Source organism: Pipra filicauda, unplaced genomic scaffold, assembly GCF_003945595.2.
Source record: "Pipra filicauda isolate LSUMZ 115617 unplaced genomic scaffold, ASM394559v2 scaffold237_size1200389_pilon, whole genome shotgun sequence".
Classification (NCBI taxonomy): Eukaryota; Metazoa; Chordata; class Aves; order Passeriformes; family Pipridae; genus Pipra; species Pipra filicauda.
In genome coordinates, this window is record NW_024104351.1 from 1,014,409 (window position 1) to 1,041,430 (window position 27,022).

Sequence of the window (27,022 nt, forward strand, 5' to 3'; positions counted from 1 at the left end):
TAACTTACAATTGGAGATATATCTGTAATTTTTTTCCCTAAAATATGCATGAATGATTTTCAGCTCCATTTAACTAATGTGTTTTGGAAAGACTTTGCAACAGTAAATGCAACAAATCTCAGACAAGATTAAAAGTAATGTGTAAGTGTGGTTAAGAGTAACTTTTCATTTTGCCGTTCAAATTTTGGACCAAGTGTTTCGTTATGGAGCTAGCCTCAGTGTTATCCTGGAATGTGACAGTGATCACCAGTTATAAAATTGCAAGCTGTGTCAGAAAATAAAAATGTCCAAACATTATAAACTACTCACAACGTATTTGCTAAACAAAGAAGTGTGGGCAACCTTATACTGACTGTGAGAACCCCCAGGAACTATCAACTGCTCCACAGACTGATGCAAAAGACAGTCTTGTCCTGAGAAAAAAGCTACTAAACACCAAGGGAAAGATAACAGAAGTCACATAGAAGAGTCAAGGGTTAGTTGGTGCTGCCCAGTGAAGGTGAGAGTAGCCTAAAATCTGTTAAAATCTCAGAATCCACAAGACATCTGGGCCTGCAAGAGCACATGCCCTCTGCCCATCTCTCATGCGTCTGCTACATAAAGTACATCACACCTTTTTCTATTGATGTTACCTAGACATGGATCAGCAGTGCTGGGGCCTGGAAGGCTTGTCCCCAAGCTTTCTGAAGTCAGTGGCAATAGGCCTGGTTCCTAAAACTGAGCAAGGACCAACAAAGGTAACTTTGCAAATAACTGATGAGACACATCGAAAGGACTTTAAATTATCTGCTCAAAACAGGGAGAGTTGTCACATCAGAAGAGGATTGATGAAGTTTTGAAACTGCAAACAAAATTCCTGTACCCTGAGTCATTCCACTTATCTCAGGCATATAACTTAATGGAACCAGCTCAGGAAATGAGCGTCCCAAATGCTCCTTATGATCAATATCTAAAGCTAATAACCTCCATGGAGCAATTCAGCACCTCAAATCTTAATGTGCCTATGCCAGGCATCCTGGATGAGAAGCAATTTTTACAATAGATCACAGAAAAAAATTAAGCCCAGTTCCAGACTGGGAACAGAGGGAACAGATCTCCAGTTCTGCTTCAGCCCTAGTGAATTTGTAAATGACCTACTGAGAAATATGCCCATTTTCATCTATTTCAAGGCCTGTGATTTTTTTCACTTGTTTCTACTCAGAAGTTTAGGTTCAAGAGGATATTTTTGCTTTGGACACAGTAAGTTTTGTTATTAGAGCATAATTCTAGGACTTGATGAAGCAGTTAATCCTGGAAGCCATGTCTGGGTACATCAAGGTCCTCGTAGAGAAACTATAGGTGTACATTCTGCCCAAGCAGACATTGAGGTGGACTGAAAACTGGCTGAGTGGCTGGGTCCAGAAGGTGGTTATCAGCAGCATAAAGTCTAGTTAGAGGCTGGTCATTAGTTGTATAATTAATACTTGGTCCAATTCTGTTTAACATGATGGGGCAGAGTGTACTACCAGCAAATTTGCAGACGACATCAGACTGAGAGGAGGGGCTGATATGCCAGATCATCCTGACATTCAGAGGGACCTCAGCAGGTTGGAGAAGTGGACTGACTTGAAGCTGAACGTGGTGAAGTGCAGTCTCCTGCACTTGAGGAAGAACAACTCGACGCACCAGTATATGATGGTGTGTATAAAAAGCTGCCTTGCAAAATTTGTATATCTGTAAATATTGTCAATGCCTTGATATATTCTGTTTTCACATGTTGTGACAAAAAATGAGAAAACGGTATGAGAAGTATAATACTATACTTTACATGATTGGTATTGAAATGAAAACACAGGTATACGGTCATCTTCATTTTAAAAACCTGAACATTGTTCTTCTTATAAAAGTAGGATTGAAAATACAGCAAACAAGAATCCAGATAGTAGAAGAAATATAACACATGCAGTGGCAAAGCACTATTTATTACATGCTAAATTGCCCCATTACCATGACTTTTTTCAATCTTGAAATATCATACTGAAGACAAAAGAGTAGTTCTGCCTCAATGCTTTTTGAGTTTTGCATTTTATGTGGAAAATGACAAGATGTCTAGGATATCTGGCCATTATAAGTATATCAGTTGCTACTCCTTGTCAAGAACATACAGTCAGTATAATATTCAGATAAGTAATGTGTGAAATAAAGGTCAACTAAACAATATTTGAGCAAATATAGACTAGAGATTGATCTAACATTCAATTTCCTAGGAAGAGAAAAATATTTGAGGATTAAAGGATTATAAATTAGATGTGCAAGTAATATTTCACTTCTGCATGCAACAGAGGTTTTAAGATACAAAAGCAAAAGTCACCATTACCTGGAATGTAGACTTTGCATTTGCTTTCTTGTGTCAGTGGCAGATCCGGCTAATATGTATCACAAAATCTGTTTGTTCCCCAGGGGGAAAAAAACCCCAAAAACAAACAACAAAAATACTACAACAAAACACTACAACTATTTAGTTATTTATTCCAGTGTGAATAAATTAGGTGACTAAGAATTACGTCAACAATGTTAAGTGCTCTGGTAATAAAGGGATGAATGGAATAAATTTATGTAAATATTTTGCAACTAATAACTCACTTTATTACAATGGATGATAGGTGTTGATGGTTGATGATTTCTTTTTTTCTCTCCACACAGTAGGATGACAAATGCAAAAAGAGTAGCAGAGTTTTGAGGAGCGCTTGGCTGATTTCCCTGTATTACTCCCCTCTAGAAGCAAAATTAAAATCAAGAACTTAGATATAGTGTATGACGACAACTGGGACAAAGCCAAGGCAAATGTTCTAGGCGTACTGCCTGGATATATTCAAATTTCAAGGAGGTGGTTTCAATTTCACTGTGTGTTTAGTCAGATGCTTACAATATATTAACACTTTGCTCAGCCAAGAGTCATATGTAGCAGACAAAGAAACAGTATCCTTTTTCCCCCATTGAAACTATCATCAAAAACTTGTTTCACTACAAAATTTAAAAATTCAAAAGCACTTGCTCAAAATTTTGCAGCATTAATATTAGAAGTTAAAGCTTCAGTCCAACTCCCAATTCAATATTTTAAAGATCTTATGTGGATGTGTATACATATCTGTGTGTGGGAGGATAATAGAAGGTGTATATGTATGCACATATGCCCACATATAAAATAACATAGTGAAGGACAATTTAAAAACTGGTGACATACTATTTATTTGAAATTCTGAAATAAAGTCTGGCATATAAATATCTCTTTGATACCAGAGGAGTGCTAATATTTTATTCTGGATAAAAAATATACACAAGGCAATACCATTAGCAAGATGTTTAATTTAAGTATGAATTATATTCTCTCTCTCCCCGAAGAGAATTATCTATTTTTTGATTTCTTTTTTTTTACAGAGGAAAATATTTAAATGTAGTAGTAGGAACACAATTTGAAAATCACGTTTTAGAAGAGTTTTTCACAGTGAAAGATATTAAAGACATTAATTATCCTTAGATTAGTATATGGATTTATAGATGATATAAAAATCAGTAAGTATGGCTGTTGGATATGTATCCTAAATTAGTTTTTTTGCTATCTTATGTATTAGTGTAACATATGACAACTATGATAATTTTCTAATATGAAATTGTTAAACTGTTATTCTTATTTAATTATTGGACTTTGCTTAAGTCCTTGAGAATTTTTATTTCTAACTTGAATAAAGTAATTTCTTCGCCTTTGACTTTTCTAATCAAGATACATCTGATCTACAGAGCTATTACAAGCAGTACTCTTTCCTCATAGCCAGTTTATATAAACTGGAATTTACAGATTCTTTAAGTGAACATTAAGAATATTATGCCATATTACACCAATTAGATAAACATCAATCATAAAAAATTTGTCTTACTTGTTTAAGAAATAAAAATTGGTGTGAGTATACAACTACTGGGAACAAGAAATTTAGCCATCCGATTATTAAATAAACAAAGCATGATCAGAAGATACTACTGACAAGGACTGAAGTCCTTGTCAGTTTATTAAGCTTTTATTTAATTTAGACACTATATGCAGAAACAACAAAGCTTAAAGTTCTGTAAAGAAAGAAAATAATTAATGCAAAGCACACAGTCATGAAGACTTGTTTCCAAAGAATTTGTCTTGTCATTTACTATAAACAACAATAACAGATCTCTCCACATTTTCTGTGAAGCTTTTACCCTCTTCTCCATCACAACACTCAGCTGCTTCATCTTTTACCATCAGCATCACTACAGCACCCTCAGACCCTCAGTGCAATACCTGTCACACATCCAAACTTATTCTCAGCCACTTCTGGTGTTCTCAGTTCTCTCCCCCTGCACTTTTGGGGAGCATGGGAAATGGATAGGATGGATCCATGGACAGTCACATTAGAATCATGGACCCATAAGCCACATTTCCTTAGTGAACTAGGTTGAATGGGGCTGTCCACTCAACATTTTAGAGGCATCCACTGCCACAGAACAGAGTTTGACAGCTGTACCACAGTCCACTCACATATCCAGTTCCTCCACCAGCATCCCTAACATGCCCAGGCCCTCAGTTCAGGTAATCCTGAAAACTCAGTGTTCAAAGTTTGGCATGTGCATCCCACAGACCTGACAGCGCAACCCTTCTATTGTCCATATAGACTCATAAATATCTTTCAAAGAAGCATATCACAATAAATATGATGTTAACTGAAATACCCTGTCATTCAACACATTAGCCAGGGAAAAAAATGAAGTAGAAAAAGGGGTAAAATTGCACCATATCGTTACGGCATGAATTTATCCACTTCCTCGCCAGTTTGTTACACAAGTTAGGGCTTGAATATACTGGGACATCCTGAGATCTATGTGGGTGCTCTGTGCAGCTAATCAGCATACGTCTAACAAGTCTAGTTAAGGACAGTTTTAGCAGATCCACAGTGTATGAACAGACAGTCTCTGCAACACCGACACAGTGGTCAAGACGTTCACGAAGCAAGTGCTTACCCAAGGGCTGTCGATGGGACTAATCAAGCATGCAAAACATAGATGACCTGGATATAGACAGCTATCATTTGTCCTGTTTCTGTTTTGAGGGGACTCCTGGGCACTCAGAAAACCCAAGGAAAATGGCTAAAGCTGATAGGAGAGTAGGAGATAAGACATAAAAGCAATCAGCTACTGCCAAAAGCAGTAACATTAGCAGGTGTGTATTCCCTCATCTGCTTCTGAGGCAACCTGGATAAGATCATTTTAAAGTTACAGGCAGGACATTATGAAATTACAATGCAGTAATTACTGTACAATACAAAATCTTGTATTCAGTCATTGTCTCAAGCTAACATGGCTCTCACTGTAGAGAAAAAGTTAGTCAAAAGTTAAAGTAGATATTAGAAACATTGCCTTCAATTCTGTTCCATGGCAAAATTACCACATAGCATCTAGCTAAAGGTCTTCATGCCTGTCTAAGAGAAGAATCTGGCCTATTATGTTTCTCACAGGTATTTGTCTTATGATCTCCATGCTTATTGTCTCTGCTTTTCAGATTGATTTTATCATTTTATTTAGTGTTCCCTCTTAGGCAGGTCTTAGTAGCAACCACCTGGCACAGTACAGCCATAACATATTTTTCAACATTTGCTTTGTTAGGTTAACCATTAAGACCATTATGATGTTTCCTATTTTTTATCAGAAGCAGAACTGAGATAGCAAACCACAAAACACACTTGTATGTATACATGGCTGAGGTATTTATGTGCACATTAATATGTTCTCCAAACAAATGACACATATTGAAATGTATTAGAGCACACACAAAGTAAAATACTAAAATTATAAAATTTATTTTTTAAAGCATACAAATTGTATGTTTGTCTCAAGAGGTTACAAACAGATGGAGTGTTGTGTTCAGCACATTTCTTCAGCACATTTCTAAATCTGCCTGATGAGAATTCCATTACCTGCACCAGCTGTACAGGTGACTTCTTTGACTTCCGCTTGCCAGGCTCTGGATGTATAAGACAGTGCTGGCATGCTTTTAACATAAAGTATATGCAAATTTGGATATATTTGACATGTTGCCGTAGCATCTATTTAAAATGCATGCCATCTGGTTTAACCCTTGCACCCATAATCATAGAGTGTTTCAAACTGTCCATGCAAATAAGTGTCTTTATGTCTTTCTCTTGATTAATCTACTTTACTTTTTTCCTTAATCAGAAACAATTAAGATTTCTTTTCACACATAATTATGAGTCTCTTTTGTTTCCTTTCACTGTGAAATGTTATTGTACTCCTAAGGGTAAATTTTTCAGGCATTGAATATCTAAATCCCTCTCTAGAGGGAAATGCTCAGGAAGATTTTGAAAGCCTTCCATATTAAGAACCTTATTATACAAGAAATAGGGTACATTTCTTGTTTTCATATAAATATAGCACATAAAATATTCCTTCTTCTGTTTCTCTCATTTATTTTAAAATACTAAAGTGAATGCATCCATTATACAGAGTTTCAAAGATATACTAAGGTCCATATTGAAGAATTACCTGCAGTTGTGTTGGTCTGTAGTCATTTTCTGGCTGAGACCAACCACACACTCACACCCTATTACACAAAAGACAAAATGCTCCTATACTAGGAGTATGAATAACCTGAGTTAAGACAATCTGCCTTATTTTAAGAAAACATATACCTAGATTCAGGCAATTTCTTTGGGTTTCAGGTGCTTATATGTATGGTTTTGAATGAAGGTTTATGGCCCCAGTGAGGTTATAGTTGATTGACACAGTACAGGTCAAAGAAAATGTAATGTGCCACAGTGAATCATAGAAGCATAGAATGGTTTGGGTTGGAAGAGACCTTAAAGACCACCTAGTCCCAACCCCCTGCCATGGGCAGGGGCACCTTCCACTAGACCAGCTTGCTTAAAGCCCTGTCCAACCCGGCCTTCAACATTTCCAGGGATGGGACATGACATCTTCTCTGAGCAATCTGTTCCAGTGACCAGTCCACGGAAAAAAATTTTGTCCCTCTACTTGAAGCTGGTCTGTGTAAGGGCTTCCAAAAGTTTAGCAAGCTACAGGAATAAGGGGACAAAACCTCTTCAGTTCCTTAAATTCTGCCCATGATCTTTTTCCATTTCAGGCAATTAGTGTAGCTACGTTCCAAATTTTGTCAACAAATCTTATATGTTATATGTAGAGTCAAGAATTTGCTCAAAATTATAACAGTGTAATCCAAGAAACATTTCTGGGTTTAGACCTAATTTTTGCAGAAAGACTATTTTTCTATTGGGAAAAGCCTCTGTTTTAATAATAATAACAATAATTAATAATAATCACCATCATCTTTTCATATACATAGTTTCTACCCCTTTTCCTAGTGTTACCAACACCCTCTCCCTGCTCCTGCAGATCCTGAGGTCAGTGGTTTCAGCCTAGCGACAGTGATGAGTATTACGATGAGTGTCAGTATCTGGAGTACTTCACTGGTAGGAATATGAGGTTCATGTTGGTGGTGTCCTCTTCCTCACTCTGTGATATACCTGAGGACATTTTTATATGTTTCCTAATATGTTTTTATCCTTTCTTCTTTTTCCAGTGATCTGGAGCTCCATGTTGCAACCAAATTTACTATATACAGTACTTTTTACCTATGTAAGATACTATTTATTTGTTCTCTTTGTTATCCCTAAAAGTGCATTTATCCAGTTCCAGATGTTCCTTCCTTTAGTTGGCCACCAGTGAGTTATTTATAGCCCTGGGGCCATAAACAGCCCCCGTGTCAGCCTGTGCCTATTTCTTACCATTGCATGCCTACCCTTTTCTGTTTCACAGTCTGCATTTCCCTTTCTTGATGCCACTGCTATCCTACCAGGCTGGTAGTTCTCTGTACTATGTATTTATAGTAGCCCAAAATGCCTCATTCTACATAGAACAACTGCTTACTATTGTTATCTCAAAAAAACTATGGGAATACTCTAAAAAGGTAAAGTAGAATGAATTAGTGCCAACCTAGCTGATAGAAAAATTAAAAAGTTTAAGGTAACCCAAGTAAAACAAAAACAGTTAAGAGAGGGCAAGCCTGACACATCTCTCTTCTGGGCCTTACAAATTCAGTTCAAAGCCTGTGGCCAGATACAAACAATGCTAATACTGTATTGCAGGTCTACAAGGTCACAGAATTAAACATACATTTTGTTACAAAATGTATGGTTTTTTTTATGTCATGGTTTGAGATAGCTCCAACATCCAATTCCCTAGCTCCATTCCCCCTCCCACATCTCAACCTAATGTGAGAGAGGTTTTTCCAGACAAAACACACCAGACTCCAAAGTGGGGGAAAGGGAAATATATTACAATGACTGTACAAATAAATACCATATCACGTTATACACACGATCACAAACTATCTCTACCATGACACATGTATTTACAATGGATCAGATCTCTTCTCCCCTCCAAATAAAAGTCCAGGAGGGAAAGAAGGACAGATCCCTTCCAGTCCTTAAACAGCAGCATCTTCTGAGGCAGCAGGTTTCTTCTTCTCATGCATGCAGCAGCTGATAGCTGGCTTTCTGCCAGCGTCCACGAGGGAGGTATTCAAGCTCCCCTGGCCCCATCGCCTCACAACCGAGGGGTCTTCCGTGGTCTTCGTAACCCCAGACAAGGTCGTTTCACCACGTCATATCACGAAGACACAGGGACTTCGTGACGGTCTGGTATCTCTTGCAGGGCCTCTGTGCCCTGTCTCTCAGGCTGCCACCGTGGCAGCAGTGCGAGGGGGGGGAAGCCAAGGTCAACTCCCCCTGCATTCCTCTCGGAGCTCTCTAGCTCCTTTCTACAGTGCATGTCGCACTTCAAGGCTCTTTCAAGTAAGAGTCCATCATCTTCCTCCTTCCAGGAGGTCTCAAAGGAGTTTTTGGGGATCTGGTATCAGTCTTACCCCCAAGAACTCCGTGGCTCTCAGCTGCTGGCTCTCCTTTCCTCGACTCTCCTTCCAGGAGTCTCCTCTGCAGTGCTGCATGTTGCTTCTGCTGCTTCTTCAGTTCAGGTTCTTATCTCTGGCTCTCTGCCACTGTTTCTCTGGTCAGCGTCGGCTGCTGCTCTGTGCCCATGGAGAAAACATCTCCCGGCATAACTACAGGCACCTAGCCCAGCTTTATGCTGTTCCAGGTCCCTGCAGCCCCCAGCCAGGGGCTGGGAGGGGGCCAGAGGCCCCAAGGGGCTCAGAGCCCCTTCCTCGTGGCTCTACAACATGGCCACCTCTCCTACAACAACCAAACTACAACTCTTCTTTTCCGGTCTGGTTGTGATATGTTTACATTTCTGCAGGAGCGCCCATTGGGCAGAACTTCAAAACTTCCAGGGGTTTCCACCCCTTGGGGTCTACCACTTCTCTTAGCCTCTGGGGAAAACAAGGTTCAAACCACTACAGTAACTATACCCATATCTCATGAAAATCCACCAGAATTTATTTTTATTTTGTTTCATGGATCACTCTTCATTGTATCAAATTCCCTTGTTGAATTATTATCTGGTAAGCTTTCACAGTCTGGATCTTAACAGAGCTCTTCTGTTCAGTGTGCAGAACGCATCCTGACCTACCACACCCCGTTGCTGCATAGAGTCCTCTTCTGTCTCCAATGTGCAGTCTGTCAGAGACCTGCCTCCCTGCTGCTGCATCAACTGGGACTAAAAATTTGCACAGTAAAGTGAAGAGAGATACTCCAGGGAACCTTAGGAAAGAATTAAAAAGGAACTGATGTGAGACAGAAACAAGACAGAAAAAGGGGTTAAGCAGGTTTTAGGAATGGGATAGTAGGAAGAACAGGAGGTCTGAGCTCTCAGGAGAGGAAGAGATATGATCAGCAAGAAAGTGGCTCGGCGTCTGTTACATGTGAGGCAGAGAACTCGCAAATGTAGAATTAGCTGCGTGTTCAGCTTCACAAACCACATCACTGTGAGAAGTACAGAGTTAATTCAAACACCAAATGCCTAATAATCTTCATGAATTTGCTAGATGAAATGTAAGATTTATCATCTAAACTGCGACAAGCTCTACAGATCCACCCAATACCTGAAATATAATATTTTCTTCTGTCTAGCACCAAAGCTCTCATTATATTTCTCAGCACTGGTGAATTTAAAACCTGTATTTACTTTCAATCTTAAACCAGTCTGGGAGTACTAATTCTAATCTAAATTTACAAGTATCAAGTAACTACTCAGGGAAAATGTTCTACAGGTGTTGCAAAAGCCATTCATCGTTTACAACGGTCCAACAAATGCAACAAGAGGCTATGTTTGCAGACAATAAAAAAGAAATCAAAAACTGAAGGTTGTTACTTTGAATTTGAAATATTGATATAAAATCAATCTTTAGCCTCGCATCATCTAGAAAAGAGATTGTAACATTTTTGTCATAAAGTCTAGATATAGTAAGAGTTTTGCAGTTTCTCAAATCTGATATCTAAAAGTAAAACAATAATTCTTTAATTTACTTCAAAAATATTTTTATTTTCCATCAAAAACCAGCTGAAATGTGCAAGGATTTATATGCCTTTAAAAGTCACTTTGAGCAATAGCAGTAATTCCTTCTTAGATGGAGAACACTGAAGCAACTCAGTATAATGGAACCCAGGTGTTAGACTAACTTCTAATTTAACCATAAATTAAGAAAAGAGAAATATAATCCTCAAAGCAAGTTGTGGTGGTATTACAGAATCCATCATAATGAAGAAATGCTGCCACTTTGCACAAAGGTTAGCTGTACAAATGCTATTGCATCAACAGAAATGTTAATGAGTTTGTGTGGCAGCAGGTAAGCAAGAGCTTGCAGAAAGAAGCGATTGTGATAGGCAGATAATTACAATGGAAGTCATGTCTTTGGTAATGACTGGGATTCACATTACATATCTTTTCGGTCACAGTACAATTTCACTAGCTCTGTTTATGGTAATCTATGGGATTATTTGACAGCAAGGTGACATTTTGGAACAAATTTCTGTCATAGACAGCACAATTACTGATATTGTGACATTCAATTAGATACATCACTGATGTGTAATTTTGATTTTAGAAAATACACAAACATAAGATATATTTTTAATTAGTGCATGATTTTTTTTTCTTAATTTGTGTTTCATCATGCTAAATGTTTTGATCTTACTAATCTGTAGGAGCTGGGAGAAATCTAAAAGTTATGAGTTTTTAACCATTCTGATGGAGGATTAATAAAGAAAAAGGAAAAAATATTCTTTTCAAACATGTAATTGTCTTAAAGAGAAGGAAAATAGATTTCTAGGCAATGTTTACCTGTGACTCAAATGAACAAAACTGAAGGCTTTAATAAGATAAGGATGCTGGCAAGATTTGCTAGACCAGTCATGTTTTTCTCTGTCTAAGGAGACAAGTCGCAGTCACAGTGATCTTACATTTATAGAGTGGTTTTCACGCCAAGGAATGCCCAAATGCTTTAAAACTTGACAAATTACATACATGAATCTTGCCATTCACCACTGAATTTCAGTAGCCTCTGTTGTGAAAGGTTTTTAACAACACACATTAAAGTCTAGTTCACTCTAGGACAAGATATGACTACTATAAAGCAGGAAGAGCCTCAGCAGGCAGACAATAACACTTCAAATGGAAATGCAAAGAGATCACTGAAGTTAACATACTACATAGGAAGTGTGTCACATCGATTTAATGACCTTCCTTTTGTGTTTTGAGAGGACCATACGTCCAATAACTCACTGAGTAAGTTCAAGTGCACTTCATACACTTCAAGCACTGTTCTCCATGGTGCTGACTACTGTGGTTCACAAGGCAACAAACGGTAAGTCTGTAAAAATGACACAATTAAATGTAAGTAAGTTCTTAAGTGCTTTACTGATCAGAACTTCCAGAGCTGTATAAAAGAGTCTGTGTATCTGAGAGCCTGACATTCACATCTTGAAAGCAGGATTCATGAAGGAGAGAAACAGAAGCAGTGAAAAGGTTTGGTATTTTTCACTGGCACCACTTACAAGGCCAGAAATAATTTCTCTCAAAATCCTGTCTCTCACCCGTTCTTTTAGAATTTGCTTTATGAGGCTACAGTGGAAGAGGACAAGGGTTCTGATAAAAATCAAACAAACAAACAAACAAAAACCCCCAAAACAACAAACAAACAACAAAAAAACCCTAAAACATATCAGAAAAAATTTAGACAAAATCTAGATCTCTAAAAAACTTCTGCACAGTTGTTAACCTAACTGTAGAAATGCTGATTTCTATAGAAATTTCCAGTGTTGCAGCGAGGATTTTACAAGAAGGAGGTTTACTCTAAGCACTAGTTTAAGAATTTCTCAGATCGAGGCAAATGTGCCTGAAGACTGGTACCTGACACAGCCACTGCTGCTGAAGGTGCATGGCACTGGATAGAGCAGACAGCAGTCTGCTGAGACTTTCAGGAGACAAGGAGCATGTCCAAGAGTCTTGAAAAAGCAAGAAGTAGGATCACCACAGGAAGGATGATCTCGAATATGAAAATCCTGGTGTTTTCTTAAGTTCATCCACAGGTACTTCAGTCATCCTGGGACAACATTCTGTTCTCAGACACCCAACCTCTGGGACCAGATCTCTTTTCTTTTATGCCATCATTTGGAATGGAGTTAAATTGCTTACATTAAACATGTCATGACTGGTGACAGTTAAGTGTCTCAAAAAGCATCTACAAAGGCCAAAATGGCAAGAGAAAAGCAACCTAAACTCATAATACTCTCTGAAGTGAAATCTAAAAGAAATGTTAAAGAAAGTGTTAACATTTACTTTTTTTTTTTTTTTTTGTAGGTTAAGACACACTCTTTAAGACTCTACCACTGTACATGGAGTAGATGCTTTACTTCATGATGAATATGTAGTGTACAAGTTATGTACCTGGCCTTGCTGGATGGGATTAGTGGGTTTCTAGAAAATATCTTCAGAAAAGTGCATTTTCTACATGAGATAAGCTCTCAAAAAGGAATGTGAACAGTATGATTTCTAAAAACTTAACTGCATCAAGGACTCAGCTCTCCAGGATTCATTGACTGAACCCAGGAAGTCTTCCTGAGCCTGTATGTCTGAAATACAGAGCATCTCTTCCTTTCTGAGCAAAAGTCTGAGGAGGTTTGAACCTAGGCTTCCCACCTTTTGGGGAAGGTTAGGTCAGAGTATTGGTATTGTAAAGAGAAGGAAGGGGACCCCCTTGGTGTCTTTTCTTTGCAGGGAGTAAGTAGAAGTGTACAGGAACCACAAAGAGTTGACACTATATCCAGTCCTCTTCAGTCAGTGGCTGGCAGACAAATTCACTGTACCAGAAGCAGCCAAAGAGTAGGAAAGGATTGTTATATTAAAGCTGTCCTTTTAAGTCTGGTCTTACCCAGCAGTCAGAAAAATGCATCAAGATGGAAATGTGTACTTGTGACCTTCTTTTCTTGTATTCCCAGTCCTACAGGTCTCCCACTCTTCATACCAGGTCTAAGGCAGAAGGCGTGAAACCTGAGTGTAATATATATTCTGTGATACCCAGTTCCCATTAATGAATATTCAGCCCTGCCAGAAATTCAACTCAGTATCAACATGGGGTCACAGGTAGTGCCCATCCCCTGCCATGGTTCCTATGATAAGGAAACATATTCCCCTATGGTTTCCCAAGTGTATTCCAGTAAAGTGTCAAATCAAGACACTAAAGCCTGGTGAGCCACCTGCTGGAACCAACAACAATTCGGCATGGATGCAGGGACTGTGAGGGCAGCTGAGGAACAGAGGAAGACAGTAGCAGGAGCTGGGGCACAGGAGGAGTGGTGGAGACACAGTCAAGATGCATACACATATCTAGGTTTATTCACGGGCATATGACCAGAGGTGAGAAGGAAGGTCCGTAGAAATAGCACCGGGGGAAGGCGATTCAAATCTTTATTCACAGTCTGCTCTTGGGAACTCCCAGCTTGGTCCCACTAGACCAGACTGAAGCTATCAGAGCAAAATCCACTGCTGTGTGATTAGGATACGGAAACTGAAAGAGGGTACTAGGAAGAAATACCCTCAATCTCACATATGTAACATTGATTCCCCAGACAGAATTTCATTTACCATCTCCCTGATGTGTGGACAAGTGTCTCCCTGAAAGGGGACAAGTGTAATGTATTCATTGAGAAGTAACTCCCTCAAACAAGGAGAAAACAGCAGGAAAAAAAAATGGAGATGAAGGAAAATCACTCAACTGCGAAACACTTTGGACAGTGGGAAAGATGTCCCCGAGGGCTTCACTTTGCACTTGAAAGGAGAAAAGGGAACTAACCAAACTGACTGGATACTAGAGGCTTCCTGCTCCCCTTACAGCCATCATGCTGTCCAGCTGTTACACAGTCCTGCCTTGTTTACAACCTTTTCCCCAGCTGATGTCTGTACGTAGGGAACATGGGTGTAAAACCAGCAAGCACTTCAAAACTTTTTGCTTAGTGTTTAGTAGAACAGGGGCTGAGACTAAGAACTCTCTTATATATTTGTTCCTTACCCACCAACAAAGTGTCTTTTGTGTGTGCCCTTCTTCTCCTTTTCCTTCTCTTTATCTTCTTTCCGAAGAAACTGAGAGTAACGTTTTCACTTTCTCCCAAATTCTGAATTAATTTCTCATGACCCCTTAAAGAGCTACAACAACAACAAAAACAACAAAACCCAAGTCCTATTGAATAAAAATATGTAAATATTTGTTTTTGAGTTTTCTTTTTAATGAGGTTTACAGGCAGGCTGAAGGATGAATCCTAGTTAGTTAATTTGGGTGAATCTCCAGTGGATAAAAACCTCTTGGTGCTGAATTCTTCAAACCTAGCAAGACATAAGACTCCCTGACCAATTCCTTGAAAACTTATGAACTTTTCATTATTTCAGAGTTGCATTTTTGTTGTTTTCACTTATAATTGCTACTGTCTCTAAAACAGTTTTAAAAAACTACACATGAAGACTCCTGTGGTAAGTGACATACATCCATGCACCTGAGAGCTAGCTACTGCAAACTTTAAAAACAATTCTGACAAGGAGCTATTCAGCTATTCAGGTATGTCACAGCTAACACTTCCTCTCTAGCAGAAACAAAACTCTATTAAATTGCTCTCCTATGCAAAATTATATATCTTTACTATTTGGACAATGATGTTCTCTTTTTTCCCTGCTCTTTGGTTTTGTCAAAACTTGAAAATCTTTTGGATATGAGACAAAATTATAATCTTGTGAAAATTCAGGCATGAGGAATTGAGCTAATGTAATTTGCATGATTCTATTTACTGATGACAGGTCTTTACTGCTTGACATTTTTCTCTGTCACACGTACCCCAGCATTTATCTAACTCTCCCTGCCAATGCAATCACACTCCAAAACAGCACAAATGCCAAAAGTATTTCCATACATGTCTTGAGGTGGTCTTCTAAAGGAAGCAAATATTCTGCAGAAGCAGAAAAAAATGTGATGGAAATACATCTTAATTTTTAACTTCTTTTAATATGAAAGTTATGCAAATTTGATTAAAATAGAGATTTAAACCAAGACTGAACTGCACACTGAAGAATAGCTGTGTATAATCTGCAAGTGGCTTTCCATAGCAGTATGCTGTTGCACAGTCTTTCAGCACCCTCTGCTGCTTAATCGATTCCCATATTTTTTGTATTTGCATGGAGCTTTCAGTAATTTTTTTAACCTCTGTTTTGATGAGAAAAAATTATGTATATTAAAATTGCACCTAAAGCAATTAAATGATTGCTTGAATAGATAAACAGTGTGTGCAAATATCCATGTAATTATTGTCCTTCGTTTCCTCGAGGAATGACAGGAAGACATCAGACTGTCCTGCTGGCTTACTGGTGACTTGTAGTGCATATTTTCTGCCATTACAGTTGGACTTGGTGTAACAGAAATGTATCTGTTGCTTAGGCTGACGTCTTCTGGTTATGCAATTTTATTTCATAGCAATTATTTCATAGAATCAAAGAATCATTTAGGTTGGAAAGATCACTGAGTCCAACCATTAAACTAACAATGCAAGTCTACCACTAAATCATGTCCCTAAGTGCCACGCCTACATGCCTTCTAAATACTTTCAGAGATGGTGATTCAACCATTGTCCTGAGCAGCCTGTTCCAATGCTTGACCACTCTTTCCATGAAGAAATTTTTCCTAGTGTCCAATCTAAAACTCCCCTGGCACAACTTCAGGTTGTTTCCTCTTGTCCTGTCTCTTATTATCTGGGAAAAGAGGCCAACCCTCACTTAGCTGCAACCTCCTTTCAGATAGTTGTAGAAAGCGATAGGGTTTCCCCTGAGCCTCCTTTTCTTCAGGTTAACCAATGCCAATTTCCTCAGCTGCTCCTGATAATGACTTGTGCTCCAGACCCTTCACCAGCTCCTTCTCTGAACACGCTCCAGAACCTCAATGCCCTTCTTGAGGTAAGGAGCCCAAAACTGAACACAGGATTCAACGTGTGGCCTCACCAGTGCCAACTACAGGTGGATGATCACTTCCCTAGTCCTGCTGGCCACACAATTTCTGATACAGGCCAGGATGCCATTGACCTTCTTGGCCACCTGGGCACACTGCTGGCTCATGTTCAGACAACTGTCAACTAATACTCCCAAGTGGGCAGCTTTCCAGACACTCAGCCTGTAGCACTGCATGGGGTTTTTGTGACTTAAGGGCAGGACCCGGCACTTCACCTAATTGAACCTCATACTGTTGACTTCAACCCATCAATCCAGCCTGTCCAGTTTCCTCCACAGAGCCTTCCTACTTTCCAGAAGACGAACACTCCCATCCACCTTGGTGTCACCTGTAAATTTGCTGAGGGTGAACTTGATCCCCTTGTCTAGATCGTTGACCATTGACTCAATCTCCTTGCCCAGATCCAGGACTGGCCCCAGTCAGGGGGAACACCACTAAAGACCCGCCACCAGCTGGATGTAGCACCATTTACTACCACGCTCTGGGTCCAGCCACCCAGACAGTTCTTAGCCCAGCGAACAGTGCACCTCTCCAAGCCATGAGCAGACAGTTTCTCCAGGAGAATGCTGTGGGAGACAGTGTCAAAGGCTTTACTGAAGTCCAGGCAAACAACATCCACAGCCTTTCCCTCATTCACTAAGGAGGTCACCTTGTCACAGAAGGAGATTAGATTGGTCAGGAAGGACCTGCCTTTCATAAACCCTTCATAAACCATGCTGATCCCCTGGTTGTCTTGTATGTGCCAGATGATGGCACTCAAGATTATCTGCTCCATGACCTTCCCCAATACCATGGTCAGACTGACAGGCCTGTAGTTCCTTGGATCCTCTTTCTGACCCTACTTGTAATTGGGCATCACATTTGCTAACCTCCAGTTAGCAAACTGTGACCTTCCTCTTTGACCAGGACTGCTGGTAAATGATGGGAAGTGGTTCAGTGAGCACTTCTGCCAGCTCCCTCGGTAACCCTCAGTGAATCTCACCCAGCTGCATAGCCTTGTGTGTGCCTAAACGGTGTACCAAGTCACTGACCATTTTCCTTTGGATTATGGGGGCGTCATTCCGCTCCGCACCTGTCTCCCCACTCAGAGGGCTGGGTACTTGGGGAACAACTGGCCTTACTGCTTAAGACTGGGGCAAAGAAAGCATTAAGCACCTCTGCCTTTTCTTCATCCTTTGCTACCATTTCCCTCCATATCCAATAAATGATGGAGATTTTCCTTAGCCCTCCTTTTGTCACAAATGCATTTATTGAAACATTTTTATTGTCTTTTACAGCAGTAGCCAGATTAAGTTCTAGTTGGGCTTTGGCCCTTCTAATTTTCTCACTGCATAACCTCACAGCACCCTTGTACTCCTCCTGAGCTGCCTGTCCCTTCTTCAAAAGGTCATCAACTCTCCTTTTTTTCCTGAGTTCTAGAAGTCCAAGGTAGCAGTTCTGTTGAGTCCCCTCCTTCCTTCTCTGAGAATTGCAAACTCAAACATTTTGTGATCACTGTGCCCAAGATCACATCACATTTCATACTGATTTTATATTTTTTATATATATATATATATATATATATATAATTATGTTTTCATATAGCTCAATGTTACCAACATTTCTTACAGATACCTCTGGAATACTTTCTTTCCAAGATTTTGATCATGTTCATCTATCAAAAATGCTGAAGGAAAAAAGTAGCTTGCATGCTTACATTTTCTAGTTTTTATTGCTGTATTTTCCATTTCTAAGTAAACTTTATAAAGCTTATCCTAGATAGCGGACAAATGTATATATTTAAACTATGTATTGGTCAAAATATAAATGCAAACACATACACATTAATTAAGGCAGAATTTCTGTTAGTAAGGTATAATGAAGGGAAGGAATTATCTGTCAGAGTATGTGTCAGAAGCATAAAAAACTCAGCGTCATACATTGTACTGACTAAAACAGTGATTTGAAGAGAAGTAAAGGTTAAGGGAATATTAACATATAAGATTATGCTGTTTTCAAGGCATCTCTGATCCCCAGGGGATTTTGGAAACCCTAGGTCTATATAGACTGCATCAAACATGGGAAGCTTAGGACTCAATCTGTAATTTTCTCTATAGGTATCCAGGGTATTATATACCCATTTTTTTCTGTTCAGATATTCAGCCATGCGATTATGTCAGTCACGGATGGAATTACCCCAAGAAAATAAGATTATGAAATCTCCATTTGAAATTCTTTAACACTCTTGAAAGCACAGGTTTGGGGAATCTTTGTCAAGACAACTTCCTCCAATACAAGTGGGATGACTTTCTGAGGGATCTGCATTAACGCCTAGTGCCAGAAATAATGGTTCCTGTAGGTATGAATTATGCTACATCTACACACATAGTCCAACACAAACAGAACAATTCAAACAAGTCAGGCTGATTAGACCTCTCAGGCACTTTTAGTGTGTGTTGTTTTATCCTTTGTGAGGGCAGTGCTTAGGTGTGAATCTTCTCAAATTGCTTGCTACTGGTCAGGAAAACACACTGCTGGCTCTATTGTCTTCTTCATGAATCTTGTTCCCAAGCAACACCTTAGAAGCAGGACATGGGGCTAGAGGCTAATGACATGAGTGAATACTTCTCAGGAGGAAATTACAGAATGACTGTCAGATCCAAAACATTGCAGGTATGTGAAATAAATAGGTGGACTGCACAAGCCCAAAGCTACAGTCAAAGAGCCCTGTCAGAGGTTGCCAAATTCTGGAGGTACATGGGAGGATCTTCCCCTCTCAGCTGTAGCATCTGTCAGGCACTTGAAATCTGTGCATGTACTGACTTTTCCTTACTTGAGCAGTTCAGTACCTCACTCCTGCTCTAGTCTCACCAGGGAGCCTGTTGCCCCACTGCAGCCAAATCTCACAGTTATGTGTTGCCTGACAAAGCTTCATACACTGACAGTCCTGTTATCACAAAATATATTGGGACACAGAACAGGAGAAGGCAACACTCATCATCATACCCAGTCCTCCACCACCAGAGAAAATCAGCACAGGAGCAGCAATTCAGGACATAAAGGACTCAAGTCACAAAAGCTTTCCCACCACTAACAAATGTCAGACCTCCCAAGAATGTCAAGAGGTGCTCAAAAACAAACGCAGCAGTTTATTATATTTTAAGTTTAGCCATAGTTATTAAATCTAGACCCTCAAGCTGTAGTTCGGGTGCTCATCTTTTAAAATAGAGTGATTAAGATCACTGACTTCATGACTGTGCATCAAAGATGGTGGAAATAAAAAGATTTATTTGGTAACAACAAAACTTTTAGAAACCAACTCCTAGTCAGTCAGATTGAAAAGAATTAAATGTGCATTGAAATGCGCAGATCATTATTTTTGACAAGTCATTTGGCATATACTAAATTATCTTCCTGGAATAACAGGTAGAGGAAACACGATTTTTAGTCTTGTTCATTTACCCTGTTTACTTCCACGGAAGCTGGCTCCTGAAAAGTTTACAAAATTAATTGATACATTTGATAGAATTGCCCTTTCCACCAGCACTGTGTGCACAGACTGTAACTCCAGATGTTACAGAACAGAGAATTAACAATTTCTCACGTGTTTTCTTTTCCCCCCTTACAAATTAGCATTATAGCGATCTCTGTTCTGAAAGTCTCTATAAGCACGCCTTGCATCTGCTTTGCTGTGTGGGATTCTTCCAAAAGGTTCTAGATCATTGAAGCAGGCATCAAAAACTTCATCCACAGCTTTTTCAGCTGTTTCTTTGCTAACTTTTCTAACAGCCAGAATGGAACGAATTGCTCTGTCTCGTACACAAGTCTAAAGGGGAAAAAAGATAAAGAAAAATCTGACGTTATTAGTATAAATTTTTTCCAGATTTTGTCAAGTAGTAACTCCTACTACATAGGCAATAATTTTGTATTACAGAAGAATCAAACAGTGCCTGTAATAAGCATTATAGTATATTTTAGTTTTATCCTCTGTTTATTATGTGGTTTAGTTTTCCATGTACACATAAACCATGTGATAATTAAAAGATATTCCTTAGAACAGAAATTAAAACACAATTTGGCATTTTTGTAGGTAACAAGTATTTGTAAAACTTATCCTGCACACAAGAAAAATATGTCAGAGAGAGACAGACATAAATACCAGTTAGTTAGTTTCAAATTGAAATACTATAAAACATAAAGGAATGACTTCTCTATTGGCATTTGATACCTCTCTTTATGGCAACTTATTCTTACAGTTTATCTACAAAAACATAAAAAAGATGTAAATATCAGCTACAAGCTACTGCCACTCTAACATGAGCAACTAATTGTGACTCAATCTGTAGGCTTCATTACTATTTACAAAAATTAATTCTTGTAAGACTTAATACACATGGTTATTCAGAAATCTGGTCATTCTGCTTCCTCCAGTTTTCAAAGACTTTTAAAAAGAATGTTCCCACTACATTTCCTGTAAACCCTGTTTTTTGTCTGGTTCTTATTAGCCATCCATTGTCAATGGTATTGCTTTATGATATTACTAAGTATTCAGGAATTTCACTCCAATAAAAATAACACGCTGGGAAAAAAAATTAACATCAGTCATTAAAGGTTAGTTAAGAGAAAACAGCAAGCCCATGGCATCTACTTCTTTTCTGATGTTTTTGGGTATGAAAGTGCAGAAGGCTGAGACCAAGTAGGTAACGATGGCTCATAAAAAATGATTAGACTTTAACATTTGCAGTCTTTACCTGATGATGCCCTTTCAATCCAAATTTAAACCTGGCTATTTCATTCATCAATGTACAGTCTCCACTGAGATTAGCAGCTCGAATCTATTGAGAAAAATACAAAGCCACAAGATCAGAGAAACACATGAAAACACAATGTCAAAAAAGTTGTAACAAATTTTTTTCTTCAGTATTTTTCTGGTGACTGCTGGTAGAGATTATTCCCAAGGCCACTTTAGTTTCTTAAGTACCTATTACCCTTTCTATCCACCCTCTCACCCTCAGTGAACTGCAAAATATTACTACAGTAACCTTTAAGTTTTTCCAGGAACTACATCTCACATATTCCTACAGTAGAGATCATATGTATGTGTGTATATATGTATATAAACTGCTAGAAGAACATGGAAAGTAATATTCTCCCCAATCTATATCAGAAGCTGTTACAAGAGTCAGAAAGAAAGGCAGATACCTTTCAAAGATTACAGCTGCAATACCCAGAAGAGCAGTAACCCATCTGTTTTGCAAAAAGCCACATTTAAATGAGTATGTATGGTTTAACTTGTTAACTGTTTTGTTCTGTACACTGTAATTTCTTTTGTCTGCCAACTGTTCCAACTGTACCCTACCCGGTCTGTCAGGAAATGTAAATAAACTGTGATTTCCTACAATTAAGTACCAGAGTGAGAATAAATGAATGGAAAATATGAAAGGTAAGAATTAAAAAGCTATCAACAAAAAATGTAAACACCATGTAATAAAGTAAGTATCAGAAGACTTTAGGTAAACACATAATCTCAACGAGAGCAAGAACATGCACAATCTTGTTTTATATACATATTCTCTAAACTTGCGTTTGAGGTTTACATGCTTTATCCTGCACTGTGTAAATGCTTAGACAAAAAAATAGACAATAGTTAATAATTCTGAATTACTGTATTGGGTTTACATGGCAGGATGTTGGCAGTGAGATGCCTGCCAGGGTGGCTTCTGTGAGACAGGACAAGTGGTTGCCCCCATGTCAGAAAGAACCAGCTTTAACTGGTTCTAAAACAGACCCACCACTAGTCAAAGTTGAGACCATCAGTGGCTGGTTGTATCTCTGTGATGACACATTTAAGAAAGGATAACAAGCGTTACAGGGCAGCTGTAGACAGAGACAGAGGAGTAAGAAAAATGTGAGGGAAACAACCCCACAGACACCAAGACCAGTGAAGAAGGAGGGGGAAGAGGTGCTCCAGGCATCAGAGGAGCACCTGCAGTCTGTGAAAGAACACAGTAGAGTAGAAATCCACACTGCAGTCCAAGGAAGACACCATGACAGAGCAGACAGACATGCCCTGAAAAAAGCTGCAGCCCATGTGGGAGTAGATTTTCTGTCAGGCACTGTGGGCCATGGGGGAGCAACGCTAGAGCAGTCCATCCCCAAAAGACTGTATGCTGTGGAAAGGACTCAAGTTAGAGCAGGTCTTGAAGAATAGCAGCCCAGGGGCAAGACTCAGAGCAGTTCACGAAGGACTGTAATCTGTGGGAGGGACCTCACATTGAATCAGGGGAACAGAGTGAGGGTGAAGAAGCAGCAGAGACAAAGTGTTATGAACTGACCACAGCTTGCATTCCCTGTCTCCCCATGCTGCTTGGCAGGTTAGGAGATAGAAGAGCCAGGAATGAAGGAGTGAAGTTGAGCCTGGGAAGAAGTTGAGAGGAGGGGGAAGGTATTTTTAGTTCTATTTTTCACTATCCTATTCTGTCATTAATTGGCAATAAATTAAATTAACCTTCTCCAAGTCAAGTGTATTTTTGCCATGACAGCAACTGGTGAATGACCTCCATGTCCTTATTTTGATCCATGAGCTTTTGAATCTTACTTTTGTCCCCTGTACCATTGAGGAGGGGAAGTCAGAGAATGGCTCAGTGGGTTCCTGGCAGAATGGCTTTATTGATACCACATAAGGTTACTTCATTAAGTCTTACCTATAAAAAGATAATAAGTGACAGTAGCTCTTTTCTACAGCAAATATGAATTCAATTAATGAATTAAAATGAATTTTTATGAAATCTGACTTGTTCAGTACCAAACTCATAATTTTGTTTACCTCACATACTGTTTATAGGTGAAACTTGTACACATCTAAAGTCTAGATCAAATAAGTTCTCATTAAAAACAAACAAATCAACCAACCCACAACCTAAAAAAACCCAAACAAACCAGAAACAAAGCCACCATAATATTTTTATGTATTTTTAAAAAAAAAAAGTTAAAAAATACCTAATTCACAAAGTCATGAGTATATACTTTCATAAGATTAATCATAAGAGTTTTTCTGTGGCCAAACAATATGGATTATATCAGAAATGAAATAAAAGCATGCAAATACACATGGATCATATACACAAGAGGAATCCTTCCCAACCTGTGATCCATTTAATTTCACCTCCTAAAGCATCAATTATTAAAGCCTTTTAAGCAGAAAATGTGCTCTGAAATCACAGAATCATAGAATTATTTGGCTTGGAAGGGACCTTAAAGATCATCTAGTTCCAATTCCCCTGCCATGGGCAGGGACACACTAGACCAGGTTGCTCAGAGCCCCATCCAGTTGACATGGAGTCATAACTACAGTGTGCTATTAGCAATATCACAATTATTCAAAAAATGAATGTGACAGGAAAAGACAAGTTTGTTGTTAATCAAAAAAATCTAAACAAAAATAAAGTTACTGTACTACTGTGAAAACTACCCAACACACCAAGATTTGCACAGGAGAAAAAGAATGCTATAAACATTTGAATAATGTGTGAATGTCTTTTCCCTTCTAACTACTCTCATCTGTCAATAACCACTTCGTGCTATGTCTGTACTCACAGTGATCATTCTACTTATACGACATTAACTTACTAATATTTGTGAAAACTAAGTATTTGTTTTCTGAATGAAGCTATTTAGGTTGACCTGACAGAAAGGACAAAAAGGATCAAAATAAGCGAAGTGTGTGTAACAGACCATATAACATGAAGCATCTCTAATAACCAGCAATAATTAATAAAATGACATTAGAAGCATTTTAACTTACCTCTGAACATGCCAAGTGCTTGACGTTTTTAAACCAATCTACGTGTGCACGGCAGTGATCAAATGCATGAATCAATTCATGTGTGACCACCCGGTTCATATGGGATTGTTGGCGAATGTTGTTCTGACACAGAACAATCTGAGGAAGAAGAGATAAAAGAACCCTTTTCAACAAGTTTCAATACCTCCCTTACTTCTCAGAGCACACATCATCTACAGCATTTAGTGTCTTTAGATCATTGTTTTTCAACATTAACAGCCTTATTGTTCTGCAGTATATTAGTTCCAATATAGAATCACACAGAATATGCTGAGTTGGAAGGGACCTACAAGGATAATCGAGTCCAACTCCTGGCCCTCCATCTCCAAGAGTCACACCATGTGCCTGAGAGCATTGTCCAAACGCTTCTTGAACTCTGACAGGCTTAGTGCTGTGACCCTGTCTCTGGGGAGCCTATTCCAGCACCCAACCACCTCTGGGTGAAGAACCTTTTTCTAGTATCCAGTCTAAACCTCCCCGACACAACTTCAGGACATTCCCTCAGGTTCTGTCACTGGTCACCACAGAAAAGATATCAGTGCCTGCCCCTCCTCTTCCCCTCACGAGGAAGTTATAGACTGTAATGAGGTCTCCCTTCAGTGCCATGGAACATCTTTCATTTATCTTGTTTTCATTACTAATGCAAATATCAGTGTTGATAAATTTAACTTGTTTTCATTACTAACGCAAATATCAGTGTTGGTAAATTTAATCCTAGTAACAAAACACTAAAAAAATTGTAGTACTTTGTAAGGGGGCTATGTCCAACACCTACCTGAGATGTGGCAGCATCAAAACCTCCACTGACACAGCCATCGCAGTTTTCACAAGAAAAGTGCCGGTCATTGAAGACAGTGCTGAAAGGCCCAAACAAACAAAGTTACAGAAAAGAATTTGAAAAACATCAGTCACTACTTACAATAGTGATGTTACTACACAGAACAAGATGCATTAGTTTACGTACCAACCAGATTGCTTCATAGCCTCAAGGAGCAGTTGAGCATATGGATCTAGAAAAACATTGCTGCAATCAATTTCTCTAAATCCCTACATTCAAAACAAAAGTTCTGAAAGTCATCTATAAAATCAAAATACAAACACAGTCAAGAAAAAAAAAGTCAAGAAAAGCACTATACATGCAAATTCATACTTTGCAGTATTTAACCTCAATACAATGCAACAGGCATCTGTTACAGTTCTGACTATGTGAAGTGATACAGAATCATAGAGCGGTTTGGGTTGGAAGGGACCTTCAAGATAATCTAGTCCCAATCCCCTGCCACGGGCAAAGATACCTTCCACTACACCAGGTTCCTCAGAGCCCCATCCAACCTGGCCTTGAACATTCCCAGGCATGAGGCACCTGCAACTTCTCTGGGCAACTGTTCCAGTGCCTCACCACCCCCAGAGTAAGGAATTTCTTCCGTATATATAACCTAAATTTCCCCTCTTTCAGTTTGAACCCATTACTTCTTGTCCTATCACTACAGTTTGTTATGAAGAGTCCCTATCCAGCTTCCTTGTAGGCCCCCTTCAGATACTAGAAGGTTGCTATGAGGTCTCCACACAACATTCTCTTCTCCAGGCTGAACAGCCCCAAGTCTCTCAGCCTTTCTTTGTAGGAGAGGTGCTCCAGTCATGCTATCAACTTGGTGGCCCTTCTCTGGACTCCCTCCACCAGTTCCATGTACTTATAGGACTCTGGGGGTCCCAGAGCTGGACACTGTAATCCAGGTAGGGTCTCATGAGAGCAGAAGAGGGGGAGAATCACACCTCCCTCGACCTGCTGGCCCCGCTGCTTTTGATGCAGCCCAGCATGCAGAGTCAAAGCTGTTCAGGAATCAAGTCACTCCTGACTGATAGTTATTCTACTACTAGTATAAACAGAGCGACTTACAGTGACCATCGTTTGCTGCTAACTCTCACAGTCAACATCACACAGTGAAAAGGGCACAAATGCACAGAAATTGACAAATCATCTCAATTTCTCAGGGGAAAAAAAAGATAGAGAAGGACCTTCTGCTAGGGAAGTGACCTCTTGGTCACTTTCGAAATAACTTGTGTTAGGCAAAACCAGCGTGTTCATAAAGCAGCAGGCCCATTCCGCCACCTGCTGGGGTCCGTCCGGCCGCCCCGGGGCAGCGGCAGCGGAGGGGGCGCAGCTCCGGCACCGAGACCCCGCGGCACAAGGTCACAGCGGCGGGACACGGGGGGGCGAGTCCCACGCCAGGGCCCCCGCTGCGCCAAGGCCGGGCCCGCCGGGGCACGGGGAAGCGCTTACTCGTTTCCAGGGTCATCCTCAGCATCAATTGACACTTGTTATGGAAGGTGAAAAGGCTGCGGACCAGGAAGCTCTGCGGCTTCTTGTTCCGATCTGGGAAGAGCCGATAGCCGAAATCATCCTCCTCCACCGCCCCTTTCTTCTCGGCCGCCGGCGGCGAGTCACCCTCCCCATGCTCCATGGCCGATCGTGCCCTCCCGCTCCCACCGGTCCCCGTCCCTGCGGGACAGGGTTCAGGGCTCAGGGCTCAGGGCTCAGGGCAGCGGGCACCGCGCCGGGGCCGGGCAGCGCCAATCACCGCCCGCGCTCCCGACACGTGGGCGGGGGCGGGCCTGGGGCGCAGGCGCTGTCGGCTCCGGCCGCTCCCTCCCCCGTCCCGCTCCGGGGT

At 39.9% G+C, this 27,022-nt stretch overlaps 1 protein-coding gene across 1 annotated transcript; it reads right to left on the reverse strand.

Annotated features, from left to right (window-relative positions):
* Positions 1 to 18,223: 18,223 nt before the first annotated feature.
* On the reverse strand, positions 18,224 to 26,815 carry ATP23 (ATP23 metallopeptidase and ATP synthase assembly factor homolog). Its single transcript, XM_027730730.2, has 6 exons — positions 26,635 to 26,815; positions 25,318 to 25,363; positions 25,129 to 25,210; positions 24,315 to 24,452; positions 21,262 to 21,345; positions 18,224 to 20,336 (listed from the first exon to the last, which is right to left on the reverse strand). The coding sequence occupies exons 1-6, from the start codon at positions 26,813 to 26,815 to the stop codon at positions 20,133 to 20,135; spliced, it is 735 nt and encodes a 244-aa protein (XP_027586531.1). The 3' UTR covers positions 18,224 to 20,132.
* Between the last annotated feature and the right edge of the window lie 207 nt (positions 26,816 to 27,022).